Source organism: Miniopterus natalensis, chromosome 5, assembly GCF_054644295.1.
Source record: "Miniopterus natalensis isolate mMinNat1 chromosome 5, mMinNat1.hap1, whole genome shotgun sequence".
Lineage (NCBI taxonomy): Eukaryota > Metazoa > Chordata > Mammalia > Chiroptera > Miniopteridae > Miniopterus > Miniopterus natalensis.
In genome coordinates this window covers 68,439,669-68,457,367 of record NC_142085.1, presented here as the reverse complement: position 1 = coordinate 68,457,367, position 17,699 = coordinate 68,439,669, and the positions used below count along the sequence as shown (strand labels likewise).

Below are 17,699 nucleotides of genomic sequence, written 5' to 3'. Positions count from 1 at the left end.
GCTCAACATCACACTGTCAGTATCTCATACAGATTTTCCATTTCCAAAACCAGGGCCTATTCTCAATCATGATATTCTTTTTCTCATCTCCGTTTATGTTGCCTAGGACTGATGATCAAGTAATCTGCAGACCATACATTAAATTTTTTCTTAGAAGAGTTCAGGATTCAAAGAAGTATATCTAATCCTTAAAAAAAGATTAATTACTTTTAAAAGCTACATTATATTTGTTTTATAACTCTCTTTTTGTGATTTTTGTATAGAACTTTCTTTGTAAGAACTCTCTTTAATTCACATAATTCTGTTCTTAGGCCTTTTTAAGATTATGGCTGATAAAACTCCATACCTTACTATGGACGAAATTATAAGGACCATCCATATTGGACCAAGTAGACTAGGGCATCCTTGCTTCTATCATCAGAAGGATATGAAACTAGAGAATCTCGTCATAAAGCAAGGTGAGCAAATCATGCTCAACTCAGTCGAGGAAATCAATGGAGAAATAATTGTGAACTGCGGAGTAGTAAGGAATCATCAAAATCACTCATTTACCTTGCCTTTGTCACAAGAAGGAGAATTCTACGAGTGTGAAGATGAACATATTTATACCCTAAAAGAGATCGTCGAATGGAAGATCCCCAAGAACAGAACACGAACTGTGAAACTTACAGATTTTTCAAATAAGTGGGACGTAAAGAATCCATTCCCTAAAGGTTTTTATGGTGCTCTGATACTCAAGCCTGTTTATGAAATTCAAGGTGTGATGAAATGTAAGTATCCACTGACAGTGATTCTCTGTGAGCAGGAGCATTGTGGGGTTTGGGAAAGAGAAAGGCTTTAGACTGAAGAATGGGACTCTGTCCCTGACTTGTCCATTAAGCCCTCTAACAGTTAGATTCTCATCTACAAATAAGCAAGGCACATATTTGTTGAAAGGACCAAATTGGATAACGTATATAAACACATACTGTAAATTATGTGGTGCTATCCAAATGTAAGATGCTCTGTCTCATACAGCCAGATTAAAACACTTACTCATTTTTATCACTGCTAGTTCAACATGGTCAGAAAAAACTGCTTTTAAAAATAGAGTGCATGTGGTTAGAAAGAGGCTTTCTTGTATGGAGGTGGTCAAAAAGGAGGTAAAAATGCCGTTTCCTTAATGTGTCCCTTCTATTTTTGTGACAACCTTTACTTCAGCTGCCGTCACTGGTAATGAATCTTCCCTACTAGCTGGAAGTCGCTCTGACAAGGGAAATGATGTGACAAATTAGTTTACACATAGGTGTGCTTTAATATGTAATCTTCAGAGAATTATTTGCATTTTAAAATAGAACTAGCTGGAGAGAGCATTGTTACCCTAAAGGAATTAAAGTCTTGAGTTTTCATGATTAGGTACATAGGGCAAGACTGGAACAAAGAGCTCTGAACTTGCAGTCAAAAGTCCTGAATTCTAAGTCTGAATCAATACTTTAATAGATGGTGGCTTTGGGTGAGCCATTAAACTGTGCCTATGCAAAAAGGATATGATATCCCTTTGCCTGCCTTTTGGAGTTGTTTTGAGAATGGATTCACGGTCTAGTCAGGTACTTTATATAATACACTTGAGAACATAAAGTATATGTAAAAATATTTGATCAATGTGTACCCCCCTCTCAAATTCCGGATATCTGTTCTCCCATTAATATTGTTGGCCACCTATACAATTATGAAAAAGTTGATGGCTAAAGTTTGGGTAGGTTTTAAAACTACATGTTAAATTTTGTTACACACAAATATTTAAGCAGAAGTTGATTAATTCACTTGAACCAAAGGTATAGGAAAGGAATTCCATTCAAGTCATTATTTTTCAATACTGTAAAAGACTGAGGCCACAGTATGATTATTTTTTAATATGACCAAAAAATGAGGTTGCAAAAATTTTAATTCTTGCTTTAGTGTCTTGTTAGTTATCACAAAATGTGCAGTCAAAATTAATAAAAGTTTTCCTCAATATTCATAAATAATGGATAACATTTTCTTATTTTAAAACTTGTTAATTTTCTAAAACCACTGGCATCTTCTATCACATAGCTGCAAATGAAGGCCAAGCAAGAACCTAAGCATCTGAATAAGATGGTTACATTTAATTAATTTAGATTAGGGATCAAGAAAGGCTTCTCTGAGGAAATGGCATTTTAAAAAGACCTGAAAGCCCAGCTGGATGTGGTTCAGTGGTTGAGCGTCAATCTAGGATCCAGGAGATCGAGGTTCGATTCCCGGTCAGGGTACATGCCTGGGTTGTGGGCTGCAGCCAATCAATGACTCTCTTATCATTGATGTTTCTGTCTCTCTCTCTCCCTCTCCCTTCCTCTCTCTGAAATCAATAAAGATATATTTTTAAAAATTAAATAAATAAAAATAAAAAGACCTGAAGGACCAATAGAAGATAGGCTAACAAGGAGAGGACAACTTTGGAGGAAGTGGTAGCTGCTTGTGGCAAAGCAGGTGAGCAAGAGGTTGAAGCTATAGTACAGCTGGTGTGAAGAAAGAGGAGAAGGCAGGTCGAGACAGATACCAAATAAATCATGCAAGGGGGAGTTGAGTAAGTCATGGAGGGTTTTGAAATACATGCTTTTAGGAGAAAAGCCCAGTGCCTTCAGAAATTTGCGGGTACAGATTTTGTTCAGATATATGACATATTAATTCACCTATAAGCAGAAGACTGGAATCACACAAGCAGATATGTGATATCAGAAGGGCAGTATATGAATATTTTTTAATAGATGATAAATAGGTAGTGCCAGAAGCCGTTTCATGTCTCCTTGAAGGACTGTGTCAAGCAGCAAGGATGGAACGGCTTCCCGCAAGGTAGCAGAAAGAGAATGATTTTTTAGAATTCTGAGGGAAAGACACTCTCATTTCATTTTTTAAATAAATCCAATCTTTATCAAAGTAAAAAAAAAAAAAGTCAAATAGTGGTAAAAAGACTTATAATAAAGTTATCAGCAAACCTTGTGCCCTTGTTCATTCCCTAATTTTCCTCATAGTCTACTAATCCAGTGTAACTCCTTTCAACATTTTGTTCCTGTTTTCTTTTTTAAAATTATTTTTGTATTGATTTCAGAGAGAGGAAAAGAGAGAGCGAGCGAGAGAAACATCATTGATGAGAGAGGGTCATTGATCAGCTGCTTCCTGCACTCCCCTTTATTGAGGATTGAGCCCATAACCTGGGTGTGTGCCCTGACTGGGAATCCAGCTGCGATCTCCTGGTTCATAGGTGGACTCTCCACCACTCAGCCACGAGGCTGGGCTGTTCCTGTTTTCTTGTATTTGCATTTACATTTCCAAATGACACAGAGATTTTGCTATTTTTCAAGTCACCGACTTTAGACAGTAAATACCTCTACTCAATATGGTGAAGATCTAATTCTCTTCTATTTCTACTTACTTTTCTATCCCATTCCCTCAATATATGGTAAATTGTGGTTAATGTGTTTTTTTTGTTACAGTTCACTGCTGAATCAAGTGCTGTGTAATGACTACAATTCCATTTTGCCTAATTCTTTGGTTTTCTATAATGATGACCTTGTTGTTTCATGCTTGTGTTTCTTCAATCCTCTCCTAAGTCTTAGAGTATTCTTTAACATCTTTGTTAAAAAAAAAAAAGAAAAGCCATTCAGTGCAATTTTCCACAGAGACCAATCTGTTAGATCTTACCTTTTCTATTATTTTTTCCCCTGCAAGAGTTCCTCCTGGAACCCTTCATTTTCATGCTCTAATTTGAATTTGTTGTTCTCTAGACCTACTGCATCGGTGCTTGTCTTAGGCAGCTTGGGCAGCTATAGCAAAGATACCATAGATTGGGTGGCTTATAAACATTAGAAATTTATTTCTCATAGCTATGGAGGCTGGAAAGTCTGAGATCAGGGTGCCCTCAAGGTTGAGTTCTGGTGAGAAACCTCTTCCATGTTGCAGACTCCTGACTTCTCATTGTATCCTCACATGGTGGAGAGCAGAGAGAGGAAGCAAGCTTTCTCATAAATCTTAGATGGTCACTGATCCCATTCATGAGGACTTCATTCTCATGACATTTCTAATTTTAATCACCTCCTACAGGCCCGACCGAATACCATCACATTGGATGGCAGGGTTTTTAGGGTTTCAAAATATAAATATTGGGAGACACAGACATTTAGTCCATAACAGTGCTGTTCTGGGACTTATATTTTAAAAATCATCCTGGTGGTTCCCATTTGACTTGCTTCTGTGTCTACTAGCAATTTCTGAAATTAATTAACTGCTTTCTTGGTTTTCTTCCAGTTTTGAGGAACCCATCCCCCACTTGCTTCCTGAGATAGGCTCAGAGGATGTTAATTAGTTAATTAGGGAACCTGAATATTTGAAAAATCTTTATTCTACACTCACATATGACTGAGAGTCTTGCTACTCAGAGAATTCCAGGTTGAAATAATTTCTCCTCAGAATTTTGAAAGCTTTGCTCCCTCATTTTCTACCTTTCAGTGTTGCCTTTGAGAGATTATCTATGATATTCCGAAGCTTCACTCCAATGTACTTTGTGGTGAGTGGGTCAGTGATTTCATTGCAATGGCAGTTTTCAGTGTGGAAATTTAGGTCCTTCATTTCTGGGATTAATTCTTTGATAATTTCCCTTTAACCATTTTTTCTCTTCTCTCTCTAACTTCTGATCTCCTGTTGAAGCTCTCATGTTGATCTAGGACTTTTTTCTTCTCTATTTTATGTCTCCTTGTCTCTGGTTAACCTTCGGGGAAAATTCTTTAACTACATTTCCAACTGTTTTAATGAATTTTTAATTTTAGCTATCATATTTTTAATTTCCAAGAGTTATTTCTCACATAATTTTAAAAATATTACTGTGTTCTTATTTTAAAGAAGCAATATTTTATCTCTCTAGGAATATTTTACATTTTTTAAAAGTTTTCTACTGTTCCTTGTATTTTATCTGCCTCTTTAGGGATTTTTAAGAAAAAGTTTCGGTCTGTCATTCTTGTTAAGTGTTCTTTCTCAGACCTTGGAAATTACTTGCCATTTGTTCATATTTGCATGTGAGACATGTTTTAATGAACCAGTGAGGCACTATTTACATACAAGCTCTTTGTTTATGGATTTTAGGTTTCATTTTGCCAGGTTTTTCATAGAGGCATTTTCTCAAATTCAGTTTCTATGAATCTTTCCTCCAGAACATACTCAGTTTGACCTGAGAACAATCTTTATGAAATCGTCTGCAGGTCATGAAACTACTGTAGCTGAGTGCGAAAGCAGCTGAGGGTTTCACTATTGCCCCACAGACTTAGACTTCCCTCCTTTGCTTTCAGTGCCGTGCTTCTCCTCCTGTCCACCTATTCCAGGTTTCCAGATTCTGGGGCCCAGTACCTACTATTTCCTCTAGAGAAAGGAGTGGAAGGGTGGTCACTTATCTTCCCCAGATTAGTGTTGGAGCCTAGCTTTAACCACTTTTCAGACATTCAGATAGTTCCCTGTTTTTGCCACTTAGCTTCTTTTCCACCTTCAGAGGAGCCTTACGAACCTAATTCGTAAGCATAAGGGACCTTCTTTGGGACAAAAAGACTGACTTTTCATTGCACTTCTTAGGCACATCGGCTTTCCTTCTAGTCTGCCAAATCATTTACCATTCTTCCATCTGAATTCCATTTTCATTTAGTTTAAGGATTGCAGATGTCTTTTAGATTTACTGTACCTTTCTCCTGCCCCCTCTCTTTTTTCTTCTTTTTATGCTTGCAAAAATTTGAGGGAAGAAAGGGTTGGAAGGCAACATATTTCACCCATAAACCTCACTACTTGTTTAAATTAGTTCTAGCCCATAGTTTTACCAGGACTTGGTATAATCTTATAAGGACTGGTTGCCAGTATCGCTAAATGATAAGTGTAACTTATAAACAATAATTTTAGTAAAACATAATTTTCAGTAATTTATAAAAATATTAGAGTCAATTCCTTACGTATTTCTATTTAGATTCTCAATGCTTAAAATAAAGAAAATTTCAGTATTCAATAAATCAAATATATGAATGAATGAAGCAACTAAAATAATTGTTTCTGTATATACATATTGTACAGTACAAAGTTTTTATTTAAGTAATAAGAGGGTTTTCTCACCATATCCAGATTTGATTTATTACAATGACATATTCACAAATTTAATGTCTAAGGGGAATAAATGTTCACGGTATGGCACAAATTTGATATTATTTATGTTTATATAACAAGTTCAGTTTTTATTAGTGATGCTTTTTCTAATGTGTCTGTGAAAATACTGTGACTTAACATGATATTTAGAACCAGTGGATACTCTAGTCAACTTCCATTTCATGTTCTTCCTTCAGGCAGTCATCTTATTGCTAATAGAAATATGAAACAGCAAGCAGAGGAAAGTTTAGTTTTTAGTATGTATATGGATTTTTTAATTTTTACACTACCAACTATTAATGTTTTATCAGTCAAGGTTCTCCACAGAAACAGTATACATAATATTACATGTAGTTCGTATTATGTATACATAATTATATATTTATTTATTTATTTATTTTATTTAAATACTTGGCTCATGCAGTTATGGGGCTAATAAGTTTTACATCTATAGGACAGGCTGAAAGGCTGGAAAGTCAGGCAGAAGTTGGTGCTGCAGTCTTGAGGCTGAATTTCTTCTTTGGGAAACCTCACTTTTTGTTCCTAAGGCCTTCTTCAACTGATTGGATGAGGCTCAGTCACATCATCTAGGTATCATCCTTTACTTAAAGTCAACTGATTTAGATGTTAACCAAATCTACAAAATACTTTCACAGCAACCTCTAGATTAACTGTTTGGTTAAGTAACTGGGTACTATAGTACAGTCAGGTTGACACATAAAACTAACCACAAATATCAATGGGGAAAACATGTTGACCTGTATCATCCAGTATAAGAAATGACTATTCAAATTTTCTTAGCTTTTATAAACCAAGTGAAAATGTAAAAGACAGAGCAGTGTTACAAATAAACCCATATCACAAGCCAGTATATTCATTTTAAATGACTCTTCATTTCTCAGTGAGGTTCAGGATGATTTTTTTTCTGCTACAAATGTTAGCAATCCAAAAGGCACTTTCTCTATTTCTAAATACAAACAGCAGTAGAACCAGAGGAGAATCATCTAACAAAATGGAAATTTACAGTATAGCTTCTCTTAAGTTGTAATGAAACTAAATAAAATGAAAAAACATTCACAGAATAGTCATAAAGAAAATTGAGACCAAATGGGTGACTATATAGCAAATTTTAATTTAGAAGTCTAGAATAAGGCAGAGCTCAGAAACTACTAGTGTATCTAATAATCACCGTAAAGAGTATAATGTGATGCAAATGTAAACAAAACAATTCACCGAGTAATTGACAGCTGGAGCTGATATTTACAAAGGCACTTTTGAGAAAAATAAGTATAATTTTGAAAGTAAATGACAAATTAAACTTAGAAAGTGGAAATTTCCAACAAATATATGAATTATTATTGTTGTTAAATAATACTATAGGCAGAGCTAGAACCAGAAATTGAGAGAAACTGCAGGGCTAGAATTTACAAAACTTGTTTAGGAAAAAACTCCTTGCCTTTAACCCTTGAATAAGATTGCCTCAGCAGATTTCCAACCATATACTACAAATTGCAAAGGGTAGGTCTTCATATGCTGAGTTGATAATGAGAGTATTCCAGAGTTAAATATTAACTCTCCAAGGAAACATGCATTGCCCAATATTGCCCAAGCTTAAGTGTAAATCTTCATTTTCTTTTTAAAAATAGTGTTTAGTGGGGTCTGCCAAAATCACATGTAGCTAAAAGATTTGTTGCAGTGGGAAATGCAGAAAAGCACCACATTATGATTAACATTAACCCCAGCTGTAAAGGGACTTTCCCTGAGGGAACAGGCAGAAAGACAAAGTTTGGTGAAATGACTCAGCAGCATAAGGAAACCAGTGTAGCTCTTTTAGAGAAAATGGAAAGGACATTTTTCACAAGAGCTCCCTTTGAATACCAGAAAACATACCCAAGCAAGAACAATTCATGTTCGCCCAGAAAAAAATGGGAAGTCTAAACTAAGGTTGCATGAATATAAACTATTTTTACTTCGAATTAGTTTGAAACTAGAAAATTTGTAATAAACAACTCCAGGAAATTCTCTAGTGCTTTGAGTTGCTGTCTTCTTATCTCTTAATCATTTTGAAGTCAAGTTAACTGCTTTGGGAAATTTTTCAATTTAGCTTACATTCTATAGCTCTTTTTGTTTGTTTGTTTGCTAGTTTTTGTTGGGGAAGGGGAGCAGAGTGTAGATTACATCTTCCAAATGTAAAATAACAAATACTTGTTTAAAGAATATGTAACACACACACATACACAGGACTACAATTATGTATACCAAAATGTAAGTAGTAGTAACATAAAGCTGATAAGTTGAAGAAGATTGTAAATCTTTTATCTTGTTTTTCTCCCCTCTTGTTTTTTTTAACATGTTTTTATGAGCATGACAATTTTTATTTTATAAGGAAAGCAAAACAAAAAATGTTGATTTATCTTTCTCTTAGACACATACTCAGATATAATAAAATTTGTCATAAAAATTAGTTAATCCTATTCTAGTTTAAACCTTAGGTACAAATTCTAGGTAATTTTAAACAAATATAAATTTGTATTTTAACTTTTGACTATGGAGAACTTAAATCATGCAAGAGTAAAGAGAACAGTACAAAAAAAAAACACAAGAAGGATTTTGTTTTACTGTATTAACAGACATGAGAGCAACATAGGTAAAATTTGAAATTTATGCAAAATAACAGAGCAGATTGAGTCGTCAGTACACTGGGTATCTATGGGCTTCATTGCAGGCAATAGACAAAGAAAAGCAAATGCTCAGATTTCAGCTTCTCTTCCCATTGTGCTGCCAAATTACTCTGCCAAATTCCTAATTTAATTTGGTCATTCTCAGTCTCAAATATTTTGATGTCCTTCTAAAATTGTTCTTCATCCTCTGCCTGGTATTCACGGGGTTGATTCGCCTTTATAATCTTACTTTCAGCGGGTCCCCTGTCCAGGCCCTGTGCTCTAGTTTAAAGTCGCTGACTGTAGCCTGCTTTTTATGCCTCCCGTCCTGGCTTTGACTTCCCCCATCCTTAAAGGCTCATGTTACAGCCACATCTCTCATAGTATCTGTCTTTATCTCCACCCCTAAACTAGACATGTTATTTCTTTCAGTCTTTTTCTTCCTACTGTGGATTTAATGAACCTTTAACGCTATTCCATTTTTTCCTTCTCTCAGCATATCAGTTATACTTAAAAAATATTTTTCGTGGTTGCGGTAGAGTTTGCAATACACACTTATAGTCTAAGTCTACTTTCGAATAATACTGTATCACTTCCTGTGTAGTGCAGATACCTTGTTACAGAGTATTCCCAATCCCTCTCTCCTTTCCCTGACAGCATTACTGTCATTCATTTCATTATTTATGAGCTATAATTGCCCAATATATTATTGCTGTTATTATTTTGAACAAACTGTTATCAGTTATGTCAATTAAAAATAGGAAAAGTAGAACATTTTATTTGCCTTCATTTATTCCTTCTCTAACACTTTTCCTCTCTTTACGTAGATATGTTTCTAACCTATATCATTTTTCTTCTCTCTGAAGAGCTTCCTTTACATTTCTTGCAAGGTAGGTCTACTGGTGAGAAACTCTCTTAATTTATGTTTATATTAGAAAGTCTTTCTCCTTCATTTTGAAGGGGAGGTAAAGTTTTATCTTTACCCCATTAGGGTTTTACTGCTGGGCCTGAGAATTAAAGTGACATTAGACAAATTAAGAGAAGAAAAACATATAAATATATATTTTATGTGACAAATTTACAAGTTTTAGGTGACACAGGAGCCCATATAAGGAAATAAAGACCCAAAGAAATGGTAAAACCTAAACAAAGAGAGACAACTGTGGAAAAGTAACTAAACTATGTGGGTGGGTTAAAGGAAGGTAAGAAATCTTTTAACAAGATTTGTTTGTCCAGAATTCTCGTGACTCCCTCTAGTTTCTTTATTCCTGGTAAGGGGAGGGCATCTTTCATATAGGAGTTTTTCTATCCTGTTTCTAGAAGAAAAGGGGAGATCAGAATGCCATTCTTATTTGTGCTGTTTTTCAAGTATCTTTAGCTTAAAATAATCCTTATGCTAAAGTGGTATATTTTTGGGTGGCATATTTTGCCACCTTGACTTTTATAGGATAATCTCACTGGATACAGAATTCTCAGTTGGTGTTTTTTTTTTTTTTTCTTTCAACACTTTAAATATAGCATATACTGTCTTTCACTTTTCATGATTTCTGACGAGAAATCCAATGTAATTCTTGTCCATCTTCCTAGAGAGATAAGATGTTTGCTTGTTCTTTCTTTCTGGAGCCTTCAAGTTTTCTCTCTTCTTTGATTTTCTGTAGTTTGAACATGCTATGCCTAGATGTTGATTTTTTAGTATTTATCCTGCTTATTATTCTCTAAACTTCATTAATTTTAGAAAGTATTCAACCATTATTACTTCAAATATTGCTTCTGTTCCTTTCTTCTTTCCCTTCAAGCATGTATGTTACACCTTTTGTAATTGTCCCACAGGTCTTGGATATTCTGTTCAATTATTTTTTTCTCCTTCTTTCTTTTGATTTTTAGTTTTGGGAAGATTCTATTGATATAGCTCAAGCTCACTGATTTTTTTCTTTGCTGTGTCCAGTCTACTGATGAACCTATTGAAGTAATTTTTCGTTACTGTTAAACAGTGTTTTTAATTCCTTGCATTTCCTTTTGATTATTTCCTAGAGTTTCCATCTCTCTGTTTACATTACCCATCTTTTCTCACATTTTTTTCGTCCATTAGAGTCCTTAGCATATTAATCATATTTTAAATTCTCAGTCTGATAACTTCCAAATCTCTGCCATATCTGAGTCTGGTTTTGATGTTTGCTTTGCCTCTTTGGACTACACTGTTTGCCTTTTAACATACCTTGTAATTTCTTGTTGAAATCATGGTAAAAGAAACTGAGGTAAATAGGCCTTTAGTGTGAAGTTTTATATTTATCTGCTAAGAGTTAGGCTGTGCTTACTGTCTGCTAAGCTGTAGGTGTCAGAGGCTAAAATTGTACGTAGTATCCTTGTTTTTGCCTCTTCTCTTGTTGTCTTTCCTAGAGACCTCTTCTTAAATAGAGTCATTTAAAAATACCATTTTTAAAAATTGTAAGCCTCTTATTATATAGAGGTGCTGTTGATACTGTCAGTAAGGTGTGGGGGAGGAGAAGCATTCTATAGTCCTGTAATTAATTAGGTGAATCTTTTAGTGGTCCTGTGCCCCTAGGTTATGACCTTCACAAGTGCTTCTCAGTTCGCCTTCTCATGCCCCCTTAGTGAGACGGAATGGATAGTGGAGACTGGAGGTTGGAGCTGGATATTTCCCTTCCCCATGAGGATGGAGAGAGGTGACTGGAGTTGGGTAATTCTCTGCCTCATGTCAGTTAGACTCTGGTAAAAACCCAAGTTAGCTGGCTGAGGTAAATTAGTTTTTGTTTTTTAAGGATAACTAAATGCTCTGGATATATCTCAAAATGGTTACTTTTTCCCTCACTTGCCCAAAGCATGAAGAGATTTTTCTTTGATTTTTACCCTGAGAACCTGGTGGGGCTCTTGGAAGTAACCTGAAGGAAGTATGGGGGAATCCCCCTAATCCTGGCCATCCAGAAGTCTTATCTCTCAAGCTTGTCCATGCTTAGACCCCAACAATTATTAAGTATTCTAACCAGCTGCTGGCTCCAGCAGTGGTTTCTGCTCCCCATAAGTGGTAACTCTCTGTACTCAACTATCGCTCTAGTTTTGGGGGTGAGTTTGTCCTCTGACCTCAATTCTCTGATGGATCTAAGAAGAATTGTTGATTTTCACTGCATGTGCTATTTCTCTGTATTGAATCTTCTCTTAATGTATATGTATCATGATTATTGTTAAACTTTAAAAAGTCTAGATTATTATTTTGTAGAAACAAAACAATAAATAATTTATTGCAATTAACAGGCCATTGAGTAAGATAAACTACAACCTAAAGGGACATGTTTTAAATGAAATAGACAGTACCTTCTATGAGGTATCACAGGAGTTTTAGCAGTAGAAACTGCTTTCTTTCCAATCATTTTTTTTTTTTTTTAGAGCAAAGGAGAGGGAGAGAGAGAGAGAAACATTGATGAGAGAGTTGTCATTGATTGGCTGCCTCTTGCATGCCTCTGACTGGGGATCGAGCCTGCAACCCAGGCATGTGCCCTGACCAGAAATCGAACTGCGATCTCCTGGATCCTTGGTCAATGCTCAACCACTGAGCCACACCCAGCCGGGCTCCAATCAAATTTTACATGGAATTTAACTCGCTTGTTGACTGGACTGCATCCTTTAATGCTCAAAGACATTGTTCTCACAAATATTTTTCATTCAATTTATTTAGTGCCTACTATGTATCAGGCACCATTATAAACATGGGGATACATTGTTTAACAAAACAATCAAAGACTCCTGTCCCTTTGGAGTATATGTTCCAATCCGGGAGAACAAACAATAAACAATGGTAATAATAAAATAGCATATTATATGGAATGAATGAAGGTGAAGGGTGACATGGAAAATAAAGAAACTGAGAAAGGCAAGGGACAGATATAGAGTGCTTTCCTAGTCCATTCATTGGCTAACACAGAATGCCATGTTTTGAGACATCTATTAGATATCCAAGTAGAGATGCTAAGTAGATATTTGGAGGACAGAAGAACTATTTAGCTAGAGATTCTTTGTGGAGACCCCATCATACAGATGGTACTTAAAGACATGAGAGTGTAAGATTACAGTGGGTGTGAGTGTAGATACAGGAAGAGAACCAAGTCACATGAAAAGGTGTGTGAGGGGATAGGCAAGAGTGGGGGGTGTGAAGAGAGAAGAAACATAGGTAAGGTATGGAAGTAAGTGAGGAAAATATAGCAAGCAGGAGCAAGTCAGGTCTATTCTGTGAAATGCTGCTGCTATCAAGTAGGATGGGATCGGCTAGAATATCTTCAGTGGGTTTGGTACGAAAGTTTTGAAGACAGGTTAGGAATTTGAAACAATAACACTTAACAGAGGTTAGATTGCCTGGCCTGGAAGCTTTCTCTGGCAGCAATAAAGTTCTCCTAAGTTATTAAAATAATCCCTTGCTCTCAGTACCCACTGTGTGCCCAAGTATAGATTAGGATCCAGCTCTCATTCCGGTGCCTGTGTTCTGATGGATCAATTTAGGACTCCCAGAAATTCCTTAACAATATGTGTTCTACCAATGTCCAGCTGTTCCTTCAACTGAGGAATGACATGAACCTGTCAGTTGCTATCTCTACAATTCATAAACCTAATTCAATTTGATCTAAATAACAGATTTTAGAATTTCCAAAATTACCTTGGGGTTCAGAGAAGCCTGTGGCAACAATCTCAAAAGTTTGGGTATGCTAAACCTTATAAAATGAACTGATAAAGGTAAGAAATGTTCTTTTAAAGCCCCCCTCTCTCTCTCTCTTTTTTTAACAAATAATTTTTACTGACCTTCAACCTACAGATAAGCTTTGATTTTTTTCTTTTTTATATTCAAGTACATAATACATTTTCATTCTGTGTCTTCAATAACTCTATACATAGAATGTACAAATAATATGACACAAAGTATAGAGTTATAGTTTTCAGATGCTGCACACATAAACAGCATTATTATTTTTTCTAAGATTATAAAAATAATAATATGGGTAATGTTTTATAAAAGGAAGTTCTGTCTTCTAAATCTTCCAAATTTTTCATTTTCAAAAGCATACAAGGATGAAAGAATATTGATGGAAGCGTACCTGGAGATATTGGGACACAATGGTGGATCATGAAAACAATAAAACATTAAGTGTTAGGAAATTGTCAAAAAATATTAATCATAAAATCCTGTTAATAACATAGAACTTTATTTTTAATGCAAGACCATTTTTAAAGCTACTATGTGGGTTAGTACATGGAGAGCAGATAATTTCAGGACAATATTTTAAGTGTCTCCATAGTTTCAAATAAAGAGTTCTGGGACAGTGGGCTCTTGAAAAGAATATAGAGATTCATTAGTCTCCAGCGATACACCAGTAAAGAATACGTTGGTAACCTCCCCGCCAGCATAGCTAGGGCTCCTGAGGGGCTCCTCTGGCTACTGCCCATCCTGTGCCATCCTGTTCTATCCAAGTGTTAATGTAGCACCAGCAGAAGAAGAAATAACTGAAATGATTGCATAATGGTATCCATTTCCATATACTAATCTTAAGTACCTATATCCCACGATTTTACAATGTGGCTGTACTGTACATGATACAATTTTGTTTAAAGAATATGTCTTGGACCTTAGGCAGGAAGGGTCTTACTTAAAGTACCAAACTTTCTTTTAAGGTAATTTTACATATATTGTTTGGACCTCAAGAACATGATACAATAATAAACCTTTTGAAGAAAAAATACACACACACATACATTAACACACATGCACATATATTCATGTATGTCATGTGTGAAAAAATTATAATGAAAAATGAGGGAATAATTAACACTAGAATCAGGAGAATTGTTACTGTTAGGTTGCCATAAGGAGGGTGTGATTTTGGTGAGGTTCTTAGGGCTCCAGGGTACTGGTTAATGTCTATTTTTTAAGCTGAGCAACAGGTTAATGGGTGTTGGATTTTTTTCTATATCTATTTCATTTTACAATTTGAAAAAAAGGAAAGTCACATATAAGAAATGTTATATCATGAACATCTGAGTTTTTTAAAATTAAGTTTATCTATGGCACCTGGAGAAATTCTAATACTGCCTCACAGCAACATTTTGATGCACAAAATGTATTACTCTTTTTTTTTTTCAGTCCAAAAGGATATAGTCCGCATCCTCCCCAGTTTAGATGTTGAAGTCAAAGACATTACTGATAGTTATGATGCCAACTGGTTTCTTCAGCTGTTATCTACACAAGACCTTTCTGAAATGACCAGTAAAGAGTTCCCCATTGTGGCCGAAGTCATAGAAATGCCTCAGGGAAACCAGCTACTCAGAAGCATTTTACAGCCTGGGAAAACCATTGTGATTCACAAGAAGTATCAGGCATCCAGGATCTTAGCTTCAGAGATTAGAAGCAGTTTTCCTAAAAGACACTTTTTAATCCCCACTAGCTATAAAGGCAAATTCAAGCGACGACCTCGGGAGTTCCCAACAGTTTATGACCTTCAGATAGCAAAGAGTGAAAAGGAACCTCTGCATGTGGTGGCCACCAAAGCCTTTCATCCCCCTCACGATGAGTTGTCATCCGTGTCTGTCGGGGATCAGTTTCTAGTGCATCACTCACAGACGACTGAAGTCCTCTGTGAGGGTATCAAAAAAATGGTGAATGTTCTGGCCTGTGAAAAAATCCTCAAAAAATCCTATGAGGCAGCACTGCTCCCTCTATACATGGAAGGAGGCTTTGTGGAGGTGATTCATGATAAGAAACAGTACCAGATTTCTGAGCTTTGTGCACAGTTCCACTTGCCCTTCAACGTGAAGGTGTCTGTGAGAGATCTTTTCATTGAAGAAGACATTTTGGCTGCTATGCCAGGACTGCAGCTGGAGGAAGCTATCACAGATTCTTATCTACTTATAAGCGACTTTGCCAACCCCACAGAGTGCTGGGAAATTCCTGTCAGCCGCTTGAATATGACTGTTCAGTTAGTTAGTAATTTGTCTCAGGATACAGGATCATTTCTAGTCCGGACTCTAATCGAAGAGATCACTGAAGAACAGTATTACATGATGCGAAGATATGAAAGCTCACTCTTGCACCCCCCACCTCGCCCTCCCAAACACCCCTTAGTGGAGGAAGCAAAGCCAACTCTGCTACACTTAGCAGAAAAGAGGACCGTGGGGCTGCCTAAGTCTCCCAAGGTAAGGCTATGAGTTTGCATTTTTCCTTCTTGAGTGTTTTTTTTTGAGGCAATTTATTTCAAGTCCCTCCTGAGTTTATTTTTTGCTTACTTTTCTTTCTTTCGTGCCACATTTGAAATGAGCCTTTCTGATGCACAGTAGATGAATGAACATCAACAGAGCATAAGCTGTTGCAGCATTTTGTATTTTGATGCTTAACCAGTAAATGTGACAAACAGTTTATATTGAATTAGAAATAGCAGGGATGACATTTCGATATGCTGACCCAAACTGCCATTTTGATGGGTTTTAGCAATTAGGAATGTTTTATAAGGTGCCTCAGAAGCAAATCTCTTTTATTTTGAAAGCATTGTTTATTTTTTCTAGGTCGAGTTGTTTTAATATTTCATCTAGGAAATGAGTATACAAAAAAATTCTCCTTTTCTTGGGGGTTACCAGTAGCGTGCATCTATAACAACACATGTCTTCGTTTTGTTTTAAGTGCAGAAAGATGTAAAAATATCTTGGCAGAACTGTGTGAGCATATGAGCATCTGCCCACATTCTGCCTATCTGAGAATTGTAATCTTTAACAGTTCTGTTGAAAAACAAAATCGATAAAATCACAGACAGTATGAGATCATTACAGAATCAACAACTCCATAATGCTAAAGATTTTGGGAGGGGAGGGGTTGCAGCTTCATTTCTACTTGAAGTTTTTGCCTTTTGAAAACTGCTGAGTGCTTGAAAGCACTTGCCCTTACACCATGAAGCATAGGTCATTTATCTGGCAGGCAGTGGTTCTATGGTGTGTGGAAGGAGCGCGTTCTGGCCTGGCAGATGTTGTTCGAGCAGCTTGGGGAAACAGCTATTAGTAAAACAAAGAGAGATGCTGTGTTTACTCTCTATACTCGGGAATGATAGCTGCCTCAGGCTTCAAGTATGTGGATATGGATCTACTTTTAATTCTACATTTCGAAGATTGCATCCGATTGTATGCTGGGGAAATTCAGTAAGGATCTTCAAACTCACCTTCAGAAGAAGATAAAATTGAGCAAAATTATCTTTCCAGAAAAACAATTTTGAAGCAGTCATTGTGAATTAAACAACTGTTCCCAAATAATGTTGATTAACTTGCTTCTGTTAATGTGGAGGGTATCTGGCTTCTCCTGTTAAATATATTTTTATTACTGAATTGAATGATATGAGAGATGGATTGCTGGTTGTATTTTAGTGATAAGCAGAGATGCCTCCCATCCCCAGGGTGTCCATCCCTAAACCTTAAGAACCTGTGAATAAGTTACATTGGATGGCAAAATAGGCTTTGTACATGTGCTTAAAATTAAGGACCATAAAATGAGGAGATTATTCTGGATAATCCAGGTATGTCCAATTTAATCACAAGACTCCTTTAAAGAACTTTTCCCAGTTGAGTCCAGGATAGGAGAGATGTGACTACAGAAGAATCATCAGAGAAACACAACATTGCTGACTTTGGACAATAAAACTTTATTGTCCCAGAGTTCTGTAAGTCAGAAATCTGACATGAGTGTCATTGGCTAAAATCTAGGTGTCTGCATAGCTGAATTCCATTCTGGAGGCTCTGGAGAGGAAGGTTTCTTTTCTAGCTTCTAGACACCATCTTATTTTTCACTACAACACTGGTTGAGAATAAAGGGAGGACAATTTTGGTGTAATATGT

The 17,699-nt window shown here is 36.1% G+C and overlaps 1 protein-coding gene across 1 annotated transcript in view; it reads left to right on the top strand.

Annotated features, from left to right (window-relative positions):
• The window catches only part of THEMIS (thymocyte selection associated), a 120,536-nt gene that overhangs the window by 43,681 nt on the left and 59,156 nt on the right, over positions 1 to 17,699 (top strand). The window contains exons 3-4 of the mRNA XM_016204897.2: positions 312 to 770; positions 14,971 to 16,019. Coding sequence (XP_016060383.2) covers positions 312 to 770; positions 14,971 to 16,019 — 1,508 coding nt within the window. The remainder of the gene's footprint in view (positions 1 to 311; positions 771 to 14,970; positions 16,020 to 17,699) is intronic.